We start from the raw sequence: 26,274 nt of genomic DNA on the forward strand, positions 1-26,274 counted from the left end.
AATTTCAGTCCCCTTAAGAAACTGCTGTTGACATTTTGGCACTCTTCCTTGTATATACCTCTTTATGTACATTACACAAAAAGATATGGTTAGAAGATTTAGTTTTATATAAATTAATTTTAGCTATATGTATTGTTCTTTATTCTTCTTTTGTTTTTTTTTTTTTAACTTGTCAAAATAGTGTGACTGTCTTTCCATGTCAGTGTAGATCTGCAGTCATCGTTTAGGTCTTCATTTTGGGGGGTTTCATATTTTGAAGTAGTCACTTATTTTTGCTAGTTTCTAAAACTCAGTGTTGTAAGTAATTAGAAAACAGAATTGAAGATGATGCTTGGGATGTTAATAAGAGATGAACTTAGGTATCAAAAGTATACGTTCACTGAAAATATATGTTTCTTTCACTAACTAAAGCAAGTTTACAGGTTTGGAAAGTTTGTATCAATAAGTTAACAAAAAACCCTAAAATAAACAAATGGGACCTAATTAAACTTAAAGGCTTTTACCCAGCAAAGGAAACCATAAACAAAACAGAAACACAACCCACAGAATAGGAGAGAATATTTGCAAACAAAGTGACCGACAAGGGATTAATCTCCAAAATACACAAACAGCTCATGCAGCTCAATATCAAACAAACAACTCAGTCAAACAATGGGCAGAAGATCTAAATAGACATTTCTCCAGAGAAGACATATAGGTGGCCAAGAGGCATATGAAAAGATGCTCAACATCACTAATTATTAGAGAAATGCAAATCAAAACTACAGTGAGGTATCACTTCACACCGGTCAGAATGGCCATCATCAAAACATCTACAAATAATCAGTGCTGGAGAGGGTGTGGAGAAAAGGGGACCCTCCTGCACTCTGCACTGTTGGTGGGAATGTAAATTGGTGCACCCACTATGGAGAACAGTATGGAGGTTCCTTAACAAACTAAAAATAGAGCTACCATATGACCCAGCAATCCCACTTCTGGGCATATATCTGGAGAAAACCATAATTCGAAAAGATACATGCACCCCAGTGTTCATAGCAGCACTACTTACAATAGCCAAGACATGGAGACAACCTAACTGTCCACTGACAGATGAATGGATAAAGAAGATGTGGTACATACATACAGGGGAATATTACTCAGCCATAAAAAAGAATGAAGTAATGCCATTTGCAGCAACATGGATGGACTTAGAGATTATCATACTAAGTGAAGTAAGTCAGAGAGAGATAGACAAATATCATATGATATCACTTATATGTGGAATCTAAAAAGATGATACAAATGAACTTATTTACAAAACAGAAACAGACTCAAAGAAAACATGTAGAAAACAAACGGTTACCAAAGGAGAAAGGTTGGGGGTAGGGATAAATAGGAGTTTGGGTTTAACATATACACACTACTATATACAAAATAGACAGTCAACAACTGTATAGCACAGGGAACTCTACTCAGTATTCTGTAATAACCTAAATGGGAAACGAATCTTTAAAAGAATGGATATATGTATATGCATAACTGAGCCACTTTGCTGTACACCTGAAACTAATACAACATTGTAAATCAGCTATATCCCAATATAAAATAAAAAGTAAAAAGTAATAATAATTTAACAAAAAAACTTTGGTTATAAATGAAATGTTTTGGTTATTTTAAAGTAAAGTATTAAACAAAAGCTTTTCTGGTTGGACCACCAAGAAGCATTGTGTTGCTATCTTCCTATTTCTTAGGCTAAAAAATGCAAGCTTTCCTCATTTTAACATTCACAAATAATTTCTTATTATAGTATAAATTTGTTCGGATGATGGCAGCGTTTTTCTATTCACATTGTGTTGTATTGCTGTTTAAAAAAAGACAAGTTAGCTTTTGTAGCTCCCCTAATGTCAGTAAATTCAGGTGCCTAACTGCCTTTCATCAGTTCCTGAGAATAACTTGAAAACCTTTCTAGAATACTGATTTCTTGAGTATCCCACATGTAATACCCCATTCCCACCCCCACTTACACACACACTTATACAGGGATGATTACCCACATTTTCAGTGTCTTTTTCATACTTTGGTCCCCAATATTGAGAATAGCCTCTCCAAAATGAACAGAATGTAGAATAGTGAAAGCCAGTTATCAGAGATAGCTCATTTCAAGGGTATGGTGGCAAGGAAAGGGAAACTATATATTTAATAATTTAAAAAAATAGTGGCCTTTGGGGGTTTCAGTGAAATTGCTCTCAGGTTCCAAAAGCTTTCATTTAACAAGATCTCTTTCTGCCTTGGAAAGATTTAGTCAAACGTTTCCCTCCTGGACTCAAGGTGCGCACCTAGGGGATACTTCTTTTTTGTGTGTGTGTGTGTGGTACGCGGGCCTCTCACTGTCGTGGCTTCTCCCATTGCGGAGCACAGGCTCCGGACGCGCAGGCTCCGCGGCCACGGCTCACGGGCCCAGCCGCTCCGCGGCATGCGGGATCTTCCCGGACCGGGGCACGAACCCGTGACCCCTGCATCAGCAGGCGGACTCCCAACCACTGCGCCACCAGGGAAGCCCGGGGATACTTCTTAATCCATAAAACCTTTGAATAGAACTTTGGAGTATACTTGCCAGTCTCCATAATCACCTCTCTTTAGGGTCCGCTAATGGGTAAATGATAGATATAAAATTTAGGAGACTCTATGGCCTGACCTGGTAGATCTTATGGTTTATATTCATTTTATTAAGGTACAGAAGAGTCAAATTGTTACAGGAGAATTGAGTTGAAGTTGGTAGAAGTGAGTTTTCTCTACGCAAGGTAACTTGGAAATTGATTCTCTGACCTTACCTGAAATGGGTGTGGCCATCTGGGCTTTCACGTTACCAGAGTTACTTTGACATGTTAAGTTAGTGATCTTGGCATTTGGATTCCCATCTCTCCTCAGAGAGGGACAGAATTTTTAGTCATCAGGATGTATCCTCTGATGAATCGGAGAGAGCCACTTGTGATGTAGGGTCATGCAGTCCAGTGACTGATAGCTGGGATACCAAGATTGGCCAGGCCTGATTCATCTAAATGAGTTACACCATTGCCAGCTGCCCTCTTGTGAAGGAAGAGTGTCTGGATTTTCAAGAGAAGGCCATCTGAGAGTGGACTTAGGAAGAGTTGTAAAGAGTAGCCAGGGACGCTGAAGATGACGGTATTCAGTAAAGGCAGGGGAGAGAAGGGGTGGATGGTGCAAACCATCAGGAAACACCCCCTCTGAAGCCATGGGCTGATACAGCTTCGATAGATCATCTCTCTTCTCTGCTGAAACCAAATCTGTTTTCACTGGACATCTCAACATGGTCACTGCCAACCGATTTGAACTGAGAAATGAAGATAACCTGTTTGTTATACCAGGTCTAGGAAATAATAAAAGAAGAAGTCTTAATCCATTGCTTTGTACTTCATCATGCATCATAAGCACTTTTCCATGCAGATTGGCAAAGGACTTAAACTGTGGGACAGAGCAGGTAGTGTTGATCAATGGATGTGTTGGCTGCGGTGGCACCTGATGGGACAGGGAAGTGAGGGAGCCCCAGTGTGAGGTTTATTTATGAGAATGTCATCAGAGTGGACCTAATTTATTACATCCCAACCTCATACATTGACTTCAGTTACTCAGGAAAGTGATTAAAGGGTTGGAAATGCATTTCGCAGTCTCCTTTTCAACTGACTTCCTCCGGTAATGGACTGAGATAAAAATGTGAGCCAGGAGACTTTCTCTTAAAATGCTTCAAAAATTTTTTCTAACTGGTTATACTTACTAAAATATGCTAACACAAATACTATGATGTATAATTAGTTGGAACTTTTAAAATATGTTATCAAATATGGTAAATTAGAAATCAGATTTTGACCTAAAAAACAGTGGTTCTTATGCTGAGGTCCATGAATTTTAAAAACATTATGCTAAGTGAGAGAAGCCAGGAAAAATAAGTTCATATATTGTATGATTCCATGTATATATGAAAGGAGGGCATGAATGGGCTTGGGGAATTGGGTGGTCTGGGAAACAATCAAAATTCTGTGCAAAATTTTCTTTGTATAATTAAACACCATTGTAGGGAGAGACTTCATAGTTTTAATCATGTTATCATGGAAACCTGTGACGTTCAAATGGTTTGGAAACCACTACTTGAAAGCCTTTTAAAAAGTGAATTTGTATCCTTTGTCCTCCTTTTATAAATATGTAGTAGTTCTTTCTATCACAGTGGTTTCTGCCCTCTGCCTGTGATTTTTTAAAGATTTTTTGTTTATTTACAATACCATTTAAAAAAATAAAGTCCTTATGGCTTATGAGTTTGTTGTAGCTTCTTAGATTTTTCTGGAAAGATTCTTTTTTATAGATTTGTTTTTACACTTATGCCATTAACATATCTTGACTTTAATTTTGAATATGGTATAAGTTTTTAAATTTATTTTCTTCCAAATATCCTTTTGTATACTTGACATTTTCTACACCAAAAAGTTTTTAAAAATCTGAAGGACTAGCTGGCCTCTTTAGATGGACTTCTTTAAATTATGACATCTCTAATGATATCACTTCTGATTATGAAGTTTCTGGCAGGCATGTTCGTAGGGTCACTTCTCTTCTTTAGTGATAAGGATAATGCCAATCCGATGTTCTCAACAACTGGTATCTTGCAATATTACAGTCATTTACAAAAAGCAAAATCTCTTACTATTCTTTGGCATGAATTAATACACTTAATTTTGAGATTGCCTTGTTGGTATCTTATTTAAGCAGAACCATTTTCCCCGTGCTTTCTGATAATGTGGGAGAGAGAAAGAAGTTTATATCTCTCTCTTGATAAGCTTATAGGTCTTAGGAGCAAAGTTTGAAAGCCATAGCTTTCAGGAATTGTGTACCAAAATCTCTTCTCTCAAGAGCCCTTTAATTGAAAGAGAGTTGAAGAACTGTTTTGACATTTGTGATTTAAAAAGCTTATTTTTTTCCTGTGATTTTCAAAGAAAACACTGTAATTTCAAAGAAATACTGTTCATCACTTAATGAACCTTATTTTGAAATTTATAAGCAGTAGTTGGTATGTGCATTTTTCAAGTTCTAGTTTTATGAATTAGTACTTTTTAAATATTTAAATATGATGGAGTTAATACAGCTTATCATAACAGATATGCCAGTACATTTAGTTGTTGCAGAATTTTGTGTTCTTGACAATATAAGAATTTAAATTTTTGACTCTTTGTCCAAATTATGTGTTAAGTGGTTGTATGTTTTTAATGATTCTAGCACTAAGTTTTGGTCATTTGCCTTATTTGGTATTTTGACAGTTTAAATCAATGAGATTATCATTGTTAAAGGTTTGAAATTGAATTTTAAGAATCTACAGGTATAAACAATATTATATTTCAACATCATTAATAAAGGTTGTTTGCTTTTTTAGGTCTTTCTAGGACCGGTGTCCAAATCAACTACTAAAATACGAGAAACATGAGATTTAAGTTAAATATTTTCAAGTTGAGCTCTTTTATACCATATTACAGTGTGTTGGACTCTTTTGATATAATTGTAATTTTTTTTTTTTTTTTTTGCGGTACGCGGGCCTCTCACTGTTGTGGCCTCTCCCGCTGCGGAGCACAGGCTCCGGACGCGCAGGCTCAGCGGCCACGGCTCACGGGCCCAGCCGCTCCGCGGCACGTGGGATCCTCCCGGACCGGGGCACGAACCCGTGTCCCCTGCATCGGCAGGCGGACTCTCAACCACTGCGCCACCAGGGAAGCCCGATATAATTGTAATTTTTGGCAGAGGTGTTATATGATCTCTATTTGTCATTTTTGCCTTTGTTACATTAACTGACCTCTACGTTTCCTAGAAGACTGTATCACCTTTCTGTTTTCTCAGGTTCTTTTCTTAATATTGATTGGTGTTTGATTCATTCTCAGTTTCACTATTTTTGTTAGAAGTGATGGAAAATGACTTTTTTTCTCCTTCTCATTGCCTCTTTAAAAATAGGCCATAGCTGCTTCTCTAGGGAATTTTGTCAAGGCAGAAGTTTAGAAATGAAGATGGTGTGTCCTCTGCTCGCGTTTGGTCTCTTAGACTAAGGTCACCTGGCTGACAGCTCTGGTCTCCTGGGAAGGCTTTTCCTCTCCCAGTGCTTTAAAAATCACAGAAATAGGTTTCAACTGATATTTAGTTCATTATTCTGTTTGAAGTTTCTTGTTGATTTTATAGGTCTAATGTGATTTAGGTCTATGATGTCTTTGTAGGAAATACCAGAAATAATCCAGATTCTGGATTATTAGAATCCTGTTTCTTAAAATGTTTATATCATTAACAGAAATTTGTATTGATATTTGAGCTATGGGTGGATAGTCTGAAGTATCACCTCTGGCTTAAACAACACATGCCCTAAATAATACATAATGAGTTTGGTACTTATATTAAGATAAACTGAATTTTCTCCCTCTTTCCTTCCTGTTCTCATTTCTTTCTTCCTAAATTAAAAAAAAAAAATTAAAAACATTAACTGAAGTTTTGGGGAAAACCTACCTGTAGCTCTAACTTTCCAAAACCACTATTTTCATTTTTCATGTATTACTTTCTCTCTTTCTCCACAGATATGGATGTTTCATGTGATTAAAGTAATGTTTTATGCAATTAAAATTGTAAAGAAAATTTATAAATCTTAACACTAAAAAAATAAGTCCTGGGCAAATGAAATGTGTACTGAGGAAAAAAAAAAAGGATAGGATGAATATTAGGATTTGAGAGCCATATTAGGTCCAGCTGGATTGTCTGATGTCAAAAGTAAGACTGTTCAACATATTAAAAAATGATACGTTCTGAGATATCTAAAATTTATCCCAAAGAGGACTCAGGAGATAGGATTTAGATCAGAGTAAATAACATTTTCTTCTCTCATTGCAAAACTTGATAAATATCAGATATATCTGCTTTCAAACTCTAATAATAAAATTTATGTAAAGCAAAAAAATAAAAAATAAATAAAATGTATCCCATTATTTGCCCTTGGGCCTCTCTATTTTTTTGGATAAAATTTATTTTAAAATATCTACTATGCTTTTGCTCTGTTTATGATATAGCAAAAAATAGAATGAGATTTAGATGGAGAGGAACATCCTTGAGTTTCTTCTCCATTACTTACTGACTATGTGATCAGGAAAACGTCTCCACTTTTCTGAGCTACAATAGAGAGAAACATGGTTAAATCACAGATTACTTTAAGATTGGATTAAAAATGCTAGTGTTGGATTTACATGCCATACACATACTTACAATTACAGAGAAACATGACTAATTAACATGTATAACTCATTGTATTTTTTCTTTGTGACTGTGGTTATCATTTGTGGAATGAATGTCCTTTTTATGTAAATTTTGGTGGTTTGATACATTGGTTAGGTTATGTGTAAACTCCAAGATCTTATGAGGAAACTTGGCTTATCCAAGATCACATGCTGGTGAGTGACAAGGCAGTGCTAATGTATTTTATTGTCTATTTGAGTGTCCTATTTGATAGGTCACACCATAGCCACTTAGCAGCACGTTGCTACCTTTAAACAGCATTTACACATTCCTTTGGCGGCACGACAGATCACATCAACATCATAACATTAACTTGTTTCTGATTATAAAACATAACACTTGGAAAATAAGAAAGAATAAAGAAGAAAATGTAAGAAACAGGATATTATATTCCTCTCATGGAAATAACTTTATATTTGTGTTGCCTCCTAATTTTTTTTCTCACTGTAGAACTATTTTCGCTTACTGTGACATAGGTGTATTTTCCCATGTCCATCTTACCACCTCTCTTATTCAAGTTTTAGAATATATATGTAATTAAGTAGCAACTTATAAATGATAAAATAATTTCCTACAGAAAAATGAAGATACCCTTAACTCTATCTTTTATGAGCTAAAGAGTTAAAATGCAGAAGAAACAGGCACTGGCAGATGCCTTTACTAAGGTCCTACTTGTGGTTTGTTTGGAGAGGATAATGCTACTTACGATGCCTTCAGAGATCAGTGTGGTACAATGGGGAGAGAGCAAGGCTTTGGCCCGCCGTCTGGATGGGTAGGCACAGGTGAGATGATAGTCGGAAGCGACCTAAGGCCTAAGACGTGTCAGATTTAAGCATTCAATATGGAGAGCATGTTATAGCCATAAGCCAAGATAACTCCGTTCTGACACGATTTATTTGTATCATTCACCATTTCCTCTTTCTCTTGCAAATATGATTACTGCCAAAAGAGGAGAAGAAAATGATGAAAAGTGAGAGTGGCTTAAGTGGATCTCTGATTGGCAGGACCCTTAACTATGAGCTGCAGCAGCCCCGGTCCAGGTTGCGGGGTTCCCTGCGTCTTGAGGGACACCCTTGCTGACAGCCTGCGGCATGTGAGCCAGGGTTAGGTTTGGGGGTTTTCACAGGTGAGTCCCCAAGGGACATGCACGCTCCAGACCTCCTCCTGTCGAGGCAAGAGATCCAATTCAGAAAAAGCAAATACCTTTTCAAGACACTAAAAAAGATTTCAGAATGAAAATAGCTTTAGTCAGCCCTATTGTGGGTGATAGGGCAGGTGGTATCAGTTCTGACAACTTAAGTTGCTGATTGAACGTACAGTAAAAATGAAAAATCACTATTGCTTTTAGCCACTGAAAAAGTCAGTACCTGTATGTGTATCTGAGGAACAACACTAGCCTTGTCTTTATTTCCACACTAGCTGTAGAGTTAGAGGAATCCACAGGCCGTGGTTGCCTCTGTCTGATCTAGGATGAGTCAGAGGCGTAGACGCAGCCCAGATAAGATGCAAGGAGGCTGGTGGTTGAGGATCCTAATAGCTACAAGTACGGTATTAAAGCGACTAGTTAATTCTCATAAGGGAAACTGGAGGATGTCTCTAAGAAGTGTTACCTGAGTGGTTCTTGCAGGGTGAACAGAAGTTCACCAGTAAGGATAACAGCCTTCTAGGCCCAGAAGACTGTACGAGCAAGACACAGCATGTGTGGCATTTTGCAGTTCAGGGAATGGAAAGTAACCGTGTGGTTTGTGGGTCCTAAGGAAGTGGGAGGGGAGGATGAGCTTGAAGCCACTGCACTAGTGTGACACTTGACTTTTACCAGAGACAGCAAGGTTTTTACTTCCATGCCAGTGAAATGTTGGGACTCTCATATACTTGGTGAAAGCAGAAAGAATAACTTAGCCAATCAATAGAAAAGGGTAATTTTTAAAACATAGAAACAGCACTCAGCTGTGCACTTGCTGAAATAGACTATTTTTTAGGAAAGTGGACAGGTGTCCTCTTGCAGCCCAGCTAGTAGGCAAATGCTGCAGAGTGAACTCCCCACCTCAGAGATACATCAGCGACGTATCAGCCTAAGTAACCTGGGGGACCACACAGCTAAAGCATCTGCTTTGGCTCGTCACAGAAAGTGTTAAATAAATCCCTTATGCCCTCAACCACTGGCGCTCTCTCAGCTTCCAGAAGTCACCACTGATTCGGTTAAAGGCACCTTTACAGAGAGAGGTTTAAGGAAAGGCAAACATGTATTTTTAAGAGAAAATATATATTTAAAATACACATATATTACTCTTTCAAAATTAGGACAGTGATCAGAGACACTTTGGTAGGGGCACAGGCAGGAACTACTCAAGTAAACAGAAGAGTTGATAGCATAAGACTTGTGCTCTTCCTAGTACGTTGTATTCTCATAATGCTTTCCTGATTTTCCCTTTACTTTAAGCACTAGATGGGAAGCCAGGAAACCAGGATTCAGAGCCAGCCAGAGCGTTTTCTAAACATCTGCCTCATCTCAGACAGGTCTCTGCTTTTCTAGCCGTCCGTTCCCTCGTGTCCCCGGTGAGAGGATTTTCGAGTAGGTCCCACAGGAAGTAGCAGAGCTGCTTCACGGGCCTCTCTGGAAGATGGTAGGGTCTTCCGCCAACGCTTCCCTTCCAAGAGAGAAGCGGCTTCACTCTCGTTTGTATTATGAGCAGGGGCTTTTATAAGAATTATTGATAAAAGGATTCTATCACTTTTCAAAAGTCTGGAAAAAAAAAAAAACAGAACCAGATATTTCATGGGACATATCCAGGTCAGAAAGAATTTCCACATCTGGAGAATGGGATAACAGTAGTTCTGTTTCATAGCTATCTGGGGGTTGAACAAAATTACTGCATGTGGAACAGGGCATAGAACAAAGGAAGCGTTTGATGTGTTAGCTATTAACCCCCCACCCCAATAGGTCCCTTGCAAATGAGACTGCATTTCACATGACTCTTTCGGGCCTCTCACTGTTGTGGCCTCTCCCGTTGCGGAGCACAGGCTCCGGATGCGCAGGCGCAGCGGCCACGGCTCACGGGCCCAGCCGCTCCGCGGCACGTGGGATCTTCCCGGACCGGGGCACGAACCCGTGTCCCCTGCATCGGCAGGCGGACTCTCAACCACTGCGCCACCAGGGAAGCCCTCACATGACTCTTAAACTTCGAGTATGAGCTGTTGACCTGAAAAAAAATTGCCTATTCCCTCTGTTTTCTAAGAAAAACACTATAAAAATGTCTTGTACATGTTCTCTGTGAATTTTTAGTGCAACCGTTTTATTTCTGTTTCTTGTACATCGCTTTCTCTCCCACAACCAGAAGTTTTCTCCTCACATCAGATTTTTGAAACACATCTGACCGGATGCAGTGATGAAGTTGCACATATTGCTGTGTTGTTTCAGGCTCGCCAGCTCGTGGGAAAGTGACATCAGCGTCCACTGCCTCACCCTGCCCTCTGCAACCTGCTTGGAGCTGCTGTTGATATTGTCAAGGAGCAATGCCACGTTGCCTCGCTCCCTCCGCTGCATGAATTCCTTCCAGGTAAGGCACGGCTCCTTTACCACCGTGTGATTTCTCAGTTTGACTTGTTATCGTTGTTTTAAGGATCCTGTCTTGAACAGGCGCTAGCCCACGGAGACCCACATTCTCACAGGATAGTAATAAGGAGCACAGCGCACGTATTGCCTTGTTCTGTCTCTTTCTAAATGGAGCCTCAGAACTGATTAGCTAACTGTCTAGCAGTGGCCGAACCCATGTCTCTCTAACCCGGGGTTTGTTCTCGTTATCTCCGTCCTTCCTGCCTCCGAGAGAAGAGGCGAGAGCGTTCGGCAAAGACACTTGTGAATGCCGCCTCCCTTTTCCCGGCTTTGCCCTCGAACAAGGATCTTCGGCCAGCGTTCGTACCTTTGCTGCTTTTAGCTTGCAGGCAGATTGCCCAGTGGAGGTGTAACAGTGGCTGCATCCTCCCCCGAACTCTCGGCGCCTTTTCCCCTCTCTCCCCACTCCCTCCCGTCTCTGGGTTTTTCTCTGTGCTGCTGCTCAGAGCAGTACAGGCCAGACCAGCACACGTGGGCCGGCCAGCAGGAACACGGACGCCTTCCCTGGCAGGCAGCCACCTGTCACCAAGGTGGCATGTGAGAGTTCAGGTGTTGGCTGCTCGCTTCACTTGTGACCATGTAGCTACTGAACGTTATTGAACTTACCTGTGACTCTCGGCATCCGAAAAACATTCCCAAGCCCTCCGAGCCTGTTGAGCAGGCCACGTGCGTTGCTGAGAAGTGACTGGACGTGGGCGGCTTGTTTCTGCTTCTGAAGGGTTGCTGATGTGTCCTAAGATAACTTCAGAATTGGCAGATATTGCTTGGTGCATGCATCTCTGCGGTAAAGCAAGATGTGGATTTTCCTATGAGATGTAGCTCGGGAATTTGGTAAAAGGAATAATAATGATAACTGCTCCGTAATAACTCGCATCTGTCTTCTCCCGGTACTCTGTTACATTGACGGTCTCTGTGATTTTCTTCCTGATACACACATTTCGGGCTTTGGCCGTGTCCTACCTGTTTGAATTTATCATTACTCGACGATCAGTCAGCTTTGAAGGTCCTAGATTCAAGGACCAGAGAGAACACCTTCCCATTGTGTAGGAGAGCAGACTGAGACCCAGAGAGATGGAGTCAGCTGGCCAGGGAGTAGCCGGCATGTTAGAGACAGAGCTGGACTCGCCAGGCCTACGCTGGGTAACAGCTTCTGCTACCCAAATTCGGTGCTCGCCGAAGCCCCAGGAGGTGGGCGGGCGGGGTGTGAGTGGTCATCTCTGCCTGGGAATGTCCACAACACCCCCTTCGTTATGTAATTATTGTGATCGTTTGTCGACCGCCCTGAACTGGAACTGATTAAAACTTCTGTGGGTCAATCCAGATCTCTTCTAAGTTTTGCTCTTCGGATCGAACACTGAATAGCACAAAAGTTCGCCCACAAACTTTTACGGGAGATGCAAGAAACTTAACAGTGGTTGTGTTTGGGGGAGCAAGGCTGGAAGACGATTATTTTTTATTTCACTCCCTTCTACACTGTTGGAAGTTTTGGGGTGACGGGTGAGTGGGGAGAAAAAGAGAGGACTCGGACTTGGAGGACTTTACAGCCTATTGGGGGAGATAGAACCGTCATCCGTGGGTGATGTAAATCTAGAATCATTTTATTACCAGGTAGCCTCCACGCAAGTCTTAAAGACATTAAAGGTAAAAGAGTAATCTAGGTCGGAGGTGGGGTATGTGAGAGGAGGCCCGATCTGTATTTCTTCTCCAGGAGGCGGAGGAAAACCGGCTCCTTCAAGGAGCTCACCTCGGGCACACATAGGCTCGCGGGCACGAAAGCCTGGCCCGCCCTGCGTGCCGTCGGCGTTCGCTGCTGGCACCTCCCATCACAGGAGCTCTCACCGTCAGGACGTTATTGGCCGGCCGGCCCTCTCTATCAGCGGCAGCGCTTCTTCTGCTTGCCGTGCATTTGCTGCACGTGATTGTCAGGGGCACACACACTTTTCCCAGTTTCAAAGGTACAGAGAAACTGGGCGCGGGTTCACAAACAATGTCTGCTAAGGAGATCTTGTCCCTGCCGTTACCCCGGGGAAGGTGCATTCTTACCAAGGACACCCCGGAAATTGACTTCCCCACGCAGGTCTTCACTCCAAGTTAAAGGACCAGCGAACAGGGGAGAATGTCTGTCAGGGTTAGAAAGAGAGGCTCTGCCTGTTCATCTTCGGAACACCGACCTCATCAGTTATTACAGTGGCAAGGAGCTGGGCCGCTAAGGTTGCCCGTGTTGGGGATTTATTGCTTCAACTGGAAACTCACTTTAGTGCACGTTATTTTTGTTGTGGTTTTTTTTGTTCTTTTTTTTTTTTAAAGAGCTGTGTTGGCAAGAGCTGTAAAATAGTAGAATGACACTTGTTAAAGATACCATCTTTACATTTCCAGTTCTCTAACTTTCCAGGGCGAGTCAGTTACTGTGAGCAATGCTGCTTTTTCTGTAAAAATGTTATTTTAGGTTTCTGCGGATTCAGACAGCACTACTGCCTGAGCTCTTATCACTGCCAAATCCCAGAAGGAAGGGCTTATCTCATTAGTTAGAGCCATTAACGTACATGAAATTCTAACGTCTTAAATTATAGTGCAGCATTTCTCCCAGGCTAACAGGGATATCGTTGGGTGGTTTGGTTATACTTTTCACTTCCGCTCTGGTCCAGTACCTTAATATCCCTGGTATGATTCTGAGCAAACAGAATGTAGGATTTGGTTGAGAATCACTGGTATATTGCTAATTACATACCATAGTTGTTGCAGCCCCAAGAAGGGTAACTTACCACGTCACTGCCCGCTTACGGTTCTTCTGTGACTTCCTATTGCAGTGAGAACAAAATCCAGACTCCTCATCCGGACCTACAAAGCCCAGCAATATCTGTCCCTTCCTCCCCTTCTGGCCTCGTCTCCTGCTCGCTCCCTCTGTTCCAGCCACACTGGCCTTATTTCCTGGTCCCTCTCACGAGCTGGTCCTGGCCGCAGGGTCTGTGCACTGCCTGTTCTCTGTGCTCCCAGGAGAATACCCTGGAGCAGAGCTTTGCACAGCTGGGTCCTCTTGTCTTTCAGGCCTCAGCTCAGGTGTCCCTTTCCCTAAGAAGCCTAACCTCACCCCCACAACCTGTCCCTTACTAAATTCCCCGCTCCCTGTCACCATTATTCTATAATCTCACCTTGTTTTATTTTCTTCATGGCTCTTTTCACTGTTTAGAGTGCTTTTTCATTTTTTTTTGTTTGTTTGTCTTTTTTGCTGTACAAAAATGTGTGTTGAATGAGAACAGGGAGAATGTCTAGTTTTGCTCAGTGTTGCATCAACAGAACTTAGGACAGTGCTCGGCTGTAGGAAGCGTTTAATAAATATCGGCTGGCTGGCTGGCTGGAGATGGGTGGACGGACGCACAAGTAAAATGCAAAGTGGCACGGCCATTTGACATTCTAGAGAATTCAAAGGACTGAGCTAGGGAGAAGCAGAGGCATGGGTAGTACACCCGCAGGGGCAGAGGCGGCAGCATTTTTCCTGCCGGGACAGGGTGGACTCCAAGGGTAAGGTCCAGACTTGAGATAGGTCAACAGGACTGAGCATAGATGGGGCTCGGAAATGACAGCCTGGAGCTCAGTGCAAATGAGAAAGACTCGAAGAAGGGGCCGAGCTTGGAAGGAGCTGGCAAGATCCAGTTTAAGCAGAAGGACCCGCAGAAAGGTCCAGGCTCCCTCTGAGCCCCGGAGACCACAGGAGGGGAAACCGGATGATGCTTTGGTGCCAGAAACGGAGGCAGAGGGGACTGGGGGTGTCGCCGGCTCCTTTGGAGGGGGCAGGTGGCAGCTGCTGCCACTGTACCGGCTGCCAGTTTGATTCTCCTCCGAGAGCTTCAGAGCTCTGGGAGGGGGGAGGTGGCAGAGGGCAGTTTCCATATCCATCTTGGCGAGTGGCATCCGGCTTTTTAACCTGAAGTCCTGCAATAGCAACTTTAAATCTGAACAAGGTCTCTGGAAGCTAGAACCTTAGAGCACCCAGGTTGGATCCAGGACTGGGTCGGGGCCGCTGGGTTTAATGGTTCTGTGCCTCTTTCTTAGAATCTTGGACTCTTGTAGCTGGAAGGATCCACTAGTCTCATGACCTTACTTTTATAAATAAGGAGCAGACCCAGGAAGGGTGAGTTGTTATTGGAGACTGAAACTCTGATTCCTACGTTAGGCTTTTTGTACGACGTACACCTGATTTTCCCCGTTCTGTGGGACACAAGTTGCTTAGCATATAAATAGGTGTCACTCGTCCTGGGTCTCGCGCATCTTAGTTTTACCACATGGCAGCAGCAGTATCTCTTTTATTAATATCATCCTTTAGAGAGCCGCAGCCTTCAGCCAAGGGAGCGATATGAGTCGTATGGATCCTGGCAAATGAGTTGAACTTCATCAGACTATAGTTTTATGTATATGCTGTGTGGTTGCATAATGCAGTGGAAATACGTACACGAGAAGAAACAAAAGAGCTTTATGGAGCTTATCTATTACTACCTGACAGGGTTAGTCAGGGAAGCTTCCTCAGCTCTTGATGGATTTGAAGTCATAGACTGTTCCCCAGGGGAAGCGGAAGCTGATGAAACGCCTTGACTAAGGGTCGGGTATACTCCTCCAGAGCAGGAAATCCTCAGTTATTTTACTTGGGTGTAGTTTGATTTTTTTTAAAATAGATCTTTATTGGAGTATAATTGCTTCACAATACTGTTGCACAACAAAGTGAACCAGCTATACATATACATATATCCCCATAGCCCCTCCCTCTAGCGTCTCCCTCCCACCCTCCCTATCCCACCCCTCTAGGTGGTCACGAAGCACCGAGCCGATCTCCCTGTGCTATGTGGCTGCTTCCCACTAGCTACCTATTCTACATTTGGTAGTGAACATATATTAATGCTAGTCTCACTTCACCCCAGCTTCACCCTCGCACCCCATGTCCTCAAGTCCGTTTTCTATGTGTCTCTTTATTCCTGCCATCATGCAACTAGGTTCATCAGTACCTTTTTTTTTTTTTTTTTTTTTTTTTAGATTCCATATATATGTGTTAGCATACGGTATTTGTATTTCTTTCTGACTTACTTCACTCTGTATGACAGACTCTAGGTCCTATTGTAAATAGTGCTGCAGTGAACATTGCGGTGCATGTCTCTTTTTGAATTATGGGTTTCTCAGGGTATATGCCCAGTAGTGGGATTGCTGGGTCATATGGTAGTTCTATTTTTAGTTTTTTGAGGAACCTCCATACTCTTCCCCATGGTGGCTGTATCAATTTAAATTCCCACCAACAGTGCAAGAGAGTTCCCTTTTCTCCACACCCTCTCCAGCATTTATTGGTTGTAGATTTTTTGATGATGGCCACTCTGACTGGTGTGAGGTGATACCTCATTGTAGCTTTGATTTGCATTTCTCTAATAATTAGTGATGTTGAGCAGCTTTTCATGTGCCTCTTGGCCATCTGTATGTCTTCCTTGGTGAAATGTCTAGTTAGGTCTTCCACCCATTTTTTAACTGGATTATTTGTCTTTTTGATATTGAGCTCCATGAGCTGGTTGTATATTTTGGAGATTAATCCTTTGTCTATTGTTTCATTTGCGAATATTTTCTCCCATTCTGAGGCCTGTCTTTTTGTCTTGTTTATGGTTTCCTTTGCTGTGCAAAAGCTTTTAAGTTTAATTAAGTCCCATTTGTTTATTTTTGTTTTTATTTCTGTTACTCTAGGAGGTGGGTCAAAAAAGGTCTTGCTGTGGTTTATGTCAGTGTTTTTCCTGTGTTTTCCTCTGAGAGTTTTAAGGTGTCTGGTCTTACATTTAAGTCTTTAATCCATTTGGAGTTTATTTTTGTGTATGGTGTTAGGGAGTGTTCTAATTTCATTCTTTTACATGTAGCTGTCCAGTTTTCCCAGCACCGCTTATTGAAGAGGCTGTCTTTTCTCCATTGTATGTTCTTGCCTCCTTTGTTGTAAATTAGGTGACCATATGTGTGTGAGTTTATCTCTGGGCTTTCTGTGCTGTACCGTTGGTCTGTATTTCTGTTTTTGTGCAAAATACTAGCAAACAGAATCCAACAGCACATTAGGAGGATCATACACCATGATCGAGTGGGATTTATCCCAGGGATGCAAGGATTCTTCAATATACGCAAATCAATCAATGTGATACACCATATTAACAAATTGAAGAATAAAAACCATATGATCTTCTCAATAGATGCAGAAAAAGCCTTTGACAAAATTCAATACCCATTTATGATAAAAACTCTCCAGAAAATGGGCATAGAGGGAAGCTACCTCAACATGATAAAGGCCATATACGACAAACCCACAGCAAACATCATTCTCAGTGGTGAAAAACAAAGCATTTCCACTAAGATCAGGAACAAAACAAGGATGTCCACTCTCGCCACTCTTATTCAACATAGTTTTGGAAGTCCTAGCCACAGCAATCAGAGAAGAAAAGGCAATAAAAGGAATACAAATTGGAAAAGAAGAAGTAAAACTGTCACTGTTTGCTGATGACATGATACTATACATAGAAAATCCTAAAGATGACACCAGAAAACTACTAGAACTACTCAGTGAATTTGGTAAGGTTGCAGGATACAAAATTAATGCACAGAAATCTCTGGCATTCCTATACACTGACAACGGAAATTCAGAAAGAGAAATTAAGGAAACACTCCCATTTACCACTACAACAAAAAGAATAAAATACCTAGGAGTAAACCTACCTAGGAAGGCGAAAGAATTGTACTCAGAAAACTATAAAGCACTGATGAAAGAGATCAAAGATGATATAAACAGATGGAGAAATATACCATGTTCTTGGATTGGAAGAATCAATATTGTGAAATCGACTATACTACCAAAAGCAATCTACAGATTCAACGCAACCCCTGTCAAACTACCAATGGCATTCTTCACAGAATTAGAACAAAAAAATTTTACAATTCGTATGCAGTTTGATTTTAACTTTAAGAGACTCACTGATATCCAGTGTCAACATTTCCATGACGTGAAAACCACATACGGTGACCCTTGAACAACATGGGTTCGAATTGCACGATTCCACTTATACGTGGTATTTTTCGACGGTGAATATCGCTGTACTGTGTGATCTGTGGTTGGTCGAATGTGCCAATGGAAAGGAACCGTGGATGCAGAGGGCCAGCTATGAGTTACACACAGATTAACCTCCGCGTTGTTCAAGGGTCAGCTGTATTCAACCTCGCAATTGTTCAGAAATTAATAATTACAGATAATTCTCCCATCCAGCTACTTTTTCACTACCTGTTTTAATATCTGCATCCAAAGAGGAGAAGAAAACAACACATAAAAATGTGGTTTAGTCATTTGGCCATTCGTTGGCATCTCAGGTGAAAGGCTTTGATTGTATGGCAATTTGAAGTTGTGGTTCCAACTTAAGAACTTTTTTATAGGTATATGCAGTCTATATAGGGGCTCCAAGAAATGGGTAGGCAGGGGCCCAGGAACTTTACAGATGAGGAGCAACAAAGGGGCTACAGGAAGGGAAAGTGAGGATTCTATCTCTCCACCATTGTTTTCCTGTCTACTTTCAGACGTTACACTATGTAAACGGCCTTGTCTATCATATGCCATGCTCATGTCTAGGTAAATTATAGCCTTTATTATCTTTTAAGGTAATGTTTTATTAAATGATTATAAAAAGATAATCACCTTATGATAAAAAATGGGGAAATACAGAAAAATGTAAAGGGAGTGAAAATCACTAGGAGTCACCAGGATTGACATTTCAGAGTAATTCTTGTTAGTGTCTCTCGTTCTATATATGTATATATATACACACACACACACACACACACACACACACACAGAAATGTATTTTGGTATAAAGTTGGCCTCGCTGGAGATGCTGGGACTCAATCGCTGGCTGTATTCTGCCTTTTCTTCTGTTTCGTCACTGGCGTGGAGACAGTCAGCCTTCCCGGAGACTGTCAAAGGAGGGCTTTATACACCAGGGTCCTGTTATCAGGTGGGAGTAGAGGGGAGGGAGGCTGCGAGCCACTCCAGATGGCCAAGGGTTGCTGCAGATGGAATTAGGAGGCAGGCCGACCCACATCAAGATGGGCAGGCGCTTGCTAGATAGGAATTGTCCTGATCCGCACGCACCGTCCAGAGCTTCGAGAGCACGCAGCGTGGGTGCCCTCAGGTCCCTAGGCACGTAGGCCTTCTCTCTTTCCTCCTATGACGCCTTTGTCCTCAGTGGGCAGAGATGATCCGGGGTTGAGTGCCGCTCGTTATATTTAGGGAATCCGGTCTCGAAGGTGGTGATTACTGCCCTGGCTATTTTCAGTCTCTGTCCTTAAAACAGATTTCTGAGAACTGCCTCGACAATTTGGGTGTGAAAAGGATGTAGCCCTAACCTTCCTCTCTGCCCCGTGGGGCGTTCTGTGGTTTATCCTTCGATTCATACAGGTCTCTAGTCTGAATTCTCCATCCCCCGTCTCTTCTCGTATTGGACTCTGCCGTTTGGCCACATTCTAGAGAATACACGGAGGGGCCAGGAAAGGGCCTGCAGGTTTCCCAGAGGGTCAGCGAGCCCAGGGCTTTTCCCGCTGCTACCCTGCTTCTTTCAAGAGGCTGCTCTCCTGTCCCAGAGTCCCCGCCCCAGGCGCTGCTCCTGTCCCATCCAAGGAGTTGGGCTGGTAGGCAAAGCGGGACAGTTCCCAGGCCTTTCATGGCCTTTACTCTTGAGGGGCTGCCACTTGGTTGGGCGCCTGGTAGGGCTGGGGCGCCCTGGCTTCGGCCTTATTGAGAGAAGTAGGAACGAGGCGTAGCCCAGAATGTCAATCCTTCTGTCTCTTGTCTTGTGTGCTTGTTTTGAATAAGGTAACTTTTTTCCCCTGACCTTGAAGGGAAAATGCAACCTCATGACAGAAAAATCTGGTATGTTTTTCATTAGCAAAGCAATACTTATTTGCACTCTGAGCCTAAAAGTATAGAATCTTCAAATCCAACAGGTTCAGCCCTTCACAGCCTGGCGGCGAGAGCAGGCCTGGGAGGGCCAGGGGAGCCTCTGTGATTGGAGAGCACTCACTGTCCCTGTGCCTCAGACTCGGTGACTCTGAAGTGGGTGAGACGAGGCCTGGAGGACAGGTGGGTTTGGCCGATTCTGCGATGCCGGGGTTATGGATGCTTCTGGTTCTAGTATGTCAGCGTCCATAGGAAACGTGTTCAAAATTCAGATTTCTGAGTGAGAGCCCCAGAGATTCTGCTTCAGTAACTCTGGAGGAGAGACCAGGGATCTGCATCATAACAAACACCCCTAAAAAAATAAATTAATTTTTGCAAAGCAAAAACAAGAAACAAACAAACAAAAAACCTCACACCCAAAGCGTTTCTGAAAAAGGGTTTTGAGAACCAAGGTAAGAAACACTTCAATGAAAATGGACTATATTCCCACCGAAGTGAGAAATGTAAAGGAAGAAAATCTTTCAGTTACGATGAACACCTAGTCATTAGCTCAAGTAGCTTATTTTCCTCTTTTCTTCACTTTTTCTTATTAATCTGCACATTACACAGTCCCTAACAAATGAAGTAAACTGAATTGTTGTCATGCAGTTTGTATTTTTTCTTTTGCTGTTTTTTTTTTTTTTTTTTTCCTTCTACCACGATGTTTCCCTTTCGCACTCAGATGCTTGGTAGAATCGGGGCTCATTTATCTCTGTAACTCATCTTTGGGCTGTTCAGCATGAACTTGGCATCCTCTCTCCCTCAGGGCCACGCAGCCCTTGTAACCTCTCCTTCTCATAGCAAGGCTGGTGTCCCAGGACAGTCACTCACCCTGATGTAGGACGCTCAAGCTCTAGTCTCAGATCTGCCACCACCTGGGTCTTGGGACCCCGCCTAGCCAGGTAACCTCTGTGGGTCCCAGTTTCTTTGTCTGTGCAGTGAGGGGGTTGGGTTAAAATCTAAAGTTCCTTTGCAAGTAGATGCACACAGAGTCAATTTGTCTGTTCCCCGCTCTTCCTAATTTATTCACCCAGACTGAATAATATAACGCTATTCCTTAAGGGGACTGAGTCCCTATTTCTTTTGAACATCTCGAAAGTGTTTAACTGAAGGAAAGCATAGAGAAAGCCACATCACGTAGGGTTTTTGTCTTTGTTTTTGTTTTGCTCTCCAAGAGAATGGGGTCTGTGTCACAGAATGTTCCTACCAGCCACAAAGAAAGGTCAGGAATGATGGGGCTGGCGTGCTGTCTGGCCCTAGGCTCTTCCCGCCTGAGACACGCCAGGCTCACCGTTTCCTACGGAGGCAGGCGAGGGGCCAGAGAAAAGCAAGAGGAGAAACCTGGAATGTTCTCTGCACAGCCTTTGATTTCTCTGCCTCTCTCTTCGTCACCACCCTCCCTCAGGCTTCCTCTGCTTTCGGTCTCGACTTCTGTTTCTGACTCTGATCCTGGTCCATCGAAACACGTGTGGCTTCGGAATTTCCCAGGGGTTTGGCGTTTGCATGTATTTTACTTGTAAGTATGGTTACTCCAAGAAAGGTTTCTAAAACGTGAGGCTCTCCCCTCGCCCAGAGCTGTTAACAAAGGGACTTGATTCTTTCCCACACTGAGCGTGGCTGTGTTTAGCCAAGTGGCTTCCTGGTCTTGCTTCCTTGAAGAGGCAACTAAAGCTACATGTCCGCTTTTGGAAACAAAGTTGCGTCCAGACTGAAATGACTGCACTGGCTTCTGCCGTGTGTTTGAAGGAGATTTTCTGGCTCCAGGGGAAAGGGCAGCCTGGGAAGGGATGCCAGCCTTCGAGGGAATGGTGGATTGCAAGGGACACCGTCCTGAGCCTCCGCTGAGAACGTCTCGTGAGCCCACCTAGGAACCACTGATGGCTCAGCAGAGAGAAGATTTAGAACAGAGAAGGCGTGGAGGCCAGGGCAGCTGTGAGGAACAAGAGTGGAGTTACTTTATTATCATCCTTTCGGTCCTGGATCTCGTAGCCCTGACGTACGACGTAGCGTGGAAAAGCCCTGGCGTGGAGGTGGGAGACGGATCTGGGTTCTGGTCTTGGCCGCTGTACCTGCAAGAGGTACATCTGGGCACAAGTCACCTGCCTGCCGAGACCCCAGGTTTCTCCTCCCTCCGGCTCAGGGATCCGCTGGTGCTACGTGTCAGGGGTTGAAGGATCGACAGAAGTGTGAGAGCTTGTGGAGTGAGTGAGTCTCAAGAGGAGAGGCTAGCCTGCAGCCTAAGGCTGGCATCCCGCTTAGAGATCAGCACGTTGCCTCCTTCTAGGTTGCAAGTTGGGAATGAGGGTCCCAGAGTAGCGAGGACGTTGGGACGGCAGGGAGGGTGTTTCTGTAGCTCAGCCTGGGCTTCACGCTGCATGAACGTCAGCAGCTAGCTTGCAGTAGTTTAAGGTGGTTTGATAAATCTGTAGCATGCAAGAGGATGTCTGGTATGTCGGCCGAAGCTGTAATAACAGAACAGACTAAAATGAAGTCAACGATTAGCCACGTACTGTTTAAGTACTGGTGCCTTTTCTTGTCTCCTTAGAGCTCATTGGTGTTCTTTATAAACAACTACGTTTGTCTCTAGTCCCAATGTTTCTGACTCTGTTTCTGTTGGTCTTACTGTTTCCTTCTCATTTACCTTCAGCTTGAAACCCATTTGTAAAGGCCACAAACATTTCAGATATTGTCCATTTGAGCCATGAGCTGCTTTTCAGCACTAAGTCCCCCAAATACACTAATAATTTTAACAGAAATCAGAGCACTGCAAACAGAAGATGTGGCTCTTGGTATTTTTATTTTAAATAGGGGAGTTAAATCTACTTACTTTATTGTGATTAATAATACAGTTGGGTGTACGTGTGTGTTTTTTCGTTGTCACACTTGATCTTTTATTCTTTTTTCCTTATTTCTTATTCCTTGTTGTCTGGATAGGGTTTTTCATCCCTTTCTAAAAAATTTCCTCTGCTGGCTTGGAAGCAATAGCTTGCAGGTTTCTTCTCTTAGTGGTTGCTCTTAGAATTTTTAAATATATAAAGTGTTGTAGTAAAAACAAGATTGTTCAATATCGTTACCTTTTTCAGACAGGCAAGTACCTTACCATATTTTAACTACCTGTTAAGCACATTCCTTCCACAATGGTCATCGTCTACTGTCTTTGTTTCACTTTAAAACAAATAAATTCGTGATTGATTTTAACTATTTTAATATTCATTGCATGTATACATATCAGTGTCATACATTTTGTTTTCTTTCCCGACATTCCGTATCCTTTAGTGCTCCTTTCACAGACTTTCTGTCTGAAATGTCTTCATTTTGTTCTCGAATGATGGCTCAGCTAGGTATAGAATTCTGTACACCTCTTCAGTTTGAAGATCTATCACTCGTTGCCTTCTGCCCTCTCGTTCTGTTGATAACACAGCTATTATAACATTATTTGCTGTTGCTCTACAGGCGGAATCCATCTCTTTTCTCCTCCTGGTCTGTAAGATTCTATCTTTATGCTTGATGTACTCTAGCTTTACAGTGATGTCTAGGTGTGGGTTTTTTAAAATGTACTCTACTTAGTATTCTGAGACTACTCCACCTGAGGCCTCCTGTCTCTGACTTAGTTCTGGAAAATCACTAGCTATTATATATGAAATCTACATTGTCTCCTCCACCCCCCATTTCCTCTGTTGACCTCCTATTAGACTTATATTGGAGTCTTTCAGTCTATTCTGCTTATCTCTTAAATGTTCTTTTGTGTGTGTGTATGCGTGCGTGTGCACGTTCAGGGTAAATTCCTCACTACTAGATTGTCCAGTTCACTCATTCTGGTGTTTATCCCAACTATTGAGTTTTAGTTCGATGGATATTTTTTTTCATTTCCAAGGCATCAAGTTTTTAAAATTGAGTTATAATTGAATATAATGTTATGTTAGTTTCAGATGTACAGTGTAGTGATTCAGTATTTGTATATATTGCGAAATGATCACCACATAAGTCTAGTTAACGTCTGTCACCATACACGGTCACACATTGTTTGGTGTGTGACAAAGTCATTTAAGATCCACTCTCTTAGCGGTTTTCAAGTATATAATACAGCATTATAGTCTGTATTATGGTATTATAATATAATATGCACATATAGCACGGTACACAGCGTTATAGTCCGTGTTATGGTATTATAATATACTATACACATATAGTACGGCACACGGCGTTACAGTCCATGTTATGGTATTCTAATATAATATACACATATAGTACGGTACACGGCGTTACAGTCCGTGTTATGGTATTATAATATACTATACACATATAGTACGGCACACGGCATTACAGTCCGTGTTATGGTATTCTAATATAATATACACATATAGTATGGTACACAGCGTTATAGTCCATGTTACGGTATTATAATATAATATACACATCTAGTACGGTACACAGCATTACAGTCCGTGTTATGGTAGTATAATATGATATACACATATAGTACGGTACACAGCGTTATAGTCCGTGTTATGGTATTATAATATAATATGCACATATAGTACGGTACACAGCATTACAGTCCGTGTTACGGTATTATAATATAATATACACATATAGTACGGTACACAGCGTTATAGTCCGTGTTATGGTATTATAATATACTATACACATATAGTACGGCACACAGAGTTACAGTCTGTGTTATGGTATTCTAATATAATATACACATATAGTACGGCACACGGCGTTACAGTCCGTGTTATGGTATTATAATATACTATACACATCTAGTACGGCACACGGCGTTACAGTCCGTGTTACGGTATTCTAATATAATATACACATATAGTACGGCACACGGCGTTACAGTCCATGTTACGGTATTCTAATATAATATACACATATAGTACGGTACACGGCGTTACAGTCCGTGTTACGGTATTCTAATATAATATACACATATAGTACGGTACACGGCGTTACAGTCCGTGTTACGGTATTCTAATATAATATACACATATAGTACGGCACACGGCATTACAGTCCGTGTTACGGTATTATAATATAATATACACATATAGTATGGTACACAGCGTTATAGTCCGTGTTACGGTATTATAATATAATATACACATCTAGTATGGTACACAGTATTATAGCATTGCTGTAGTCGCCATGCTGCCCCTTACATCCTCAGCACATTTTATAACTGGAAATTTGTGCCTTGTGACCTCTTCACCCCCAGGCCCCTCCCACTTCCCTGCCTCCGGCAATTATCAATCTGTTCTCTTTAGATGATACCAAGTTTTAAAAATCTTTCTGAGGCTATTAAATATACCCGCTTTTAAGTCTTTCTCATTTGTTCTGTTCTTTTAATTTTGTCTGGAGTCGCCTAATCTTCTGCTTCTTCGTGCGTTTTAGAATGTTGGTTTGCAAGCTCACTTCGTTTAAGTTCTCACCTTGTGTAACTTTCTCCTCTTAGTTCTCCCCGGGCTTGCTGCCCCTTCCCGGTAGTTTTGTAGCTACTTCAACCGGCCTCGTCCAGAACCGAGTCCAGAATGGGGTGGGGTTCTGTGCTGCAGAACCACCGTATGATCCAGCAACCCCACTCCAGGTCATATATCTGGGCAAAGCCATAATTCAAAAATATACCTGCACCCCAATGTTCATAGCAGCTCTATTTACAATAGCCAAGACACAGAAACAACCTAAGTGTCCATCAACAGATGAATGGACAAAGAAGATGTGGTACATGTGTACCACATATGTGCAATGGAATATTACTCATCCATAAAAAAGAATGAAATAATGCCATTTGCAGCAACATGGATGGATCTAGAGATGATCATACTAAGTGAAGTAAGTCAGAGAAAGACAAATATCATATGATATCACTTATATGTGGAATCTAAACTATGATACAAATGAACTTATTTACAAAACAGAAACAGACTCACAGACATAGAAAACAAACTTACGGTTACCAAAGGGGAAAGGGGAGGGGGGGAGGGATAAATTAGGAGTTTGGGATTAGCAGATACAAACTATTATATATAAAATAGATAAACAACTAGATCCTACTGTATAGCACAGGGAACTATATTCAATACCATGTAATAAACTATAATAGAAAAGAATATATATATATATACACACACACACATATGTATGTAAAGCTGAATCACTTTGCTGTGTACCAGAAACTAACACAACATTGTGAATTAACTGTACCTCCATAAAAAATAAAATTAAAAAAAATCATCACACTGATTATAGTTTACTTTATTACTGTAATATGTAAGATAACATATAAGACTTCAGGTTGAGGTGGAAAGTTTTGATATATACACAGTAAGTAATTGTTTTGGGGGTGTGGGCATCATTTATTTCAAAGCTTTTA

The 26,274-nt window shown here is 41.9% G+C and overlaps 1 protein-coding gene and 1 pseudogene across 2 annotated transcripts in view; both read left to right on the forward strand.

The window, feature by feature from the left end:
* Positions 1-26,274, forward strand: part of UBE3D (ubiquitin protein ligase E3D) — a 194,251-nt gene that overhangs the window by 90,576 nt on the left and 77,401 nt on the right. For both annotated transcript variants that reach the window (XM_067011252.1, XM_059083753.2), the window contains exon 9: positions 10,718-10,856. In XM_067011252.1, the coding sequence (XP_066867353.1) occupies positions 10,718-10,856 (139 nt within the window). The remainder of the gene's footprint in view (positions 1-10,717; positions 10,857-26,274) is intronic.
* Positions 21,773-26,274, forward strand: part of LOC131767911 (cytosol aminopeptidase-like) — a 35,393-nt pseudogene continuing 30,891 nt past the window's right edge.

This window comes from Kogia breviceps, chromosome 13 (genome assembly GCF_026419965.1).
Source record: "Kogia breviceps isolate mKogBre1 chromosome 13, mKogBre1 haplotype 1, whole genome shotgun sequence".
Classification (NCBI taxonomy): domain Eukaryota; kingdom Metazoa; phylum Chordata; class Mammalia; order Artiodactyla; family Physeteridae; genus Kogia; species Kogia breviceps.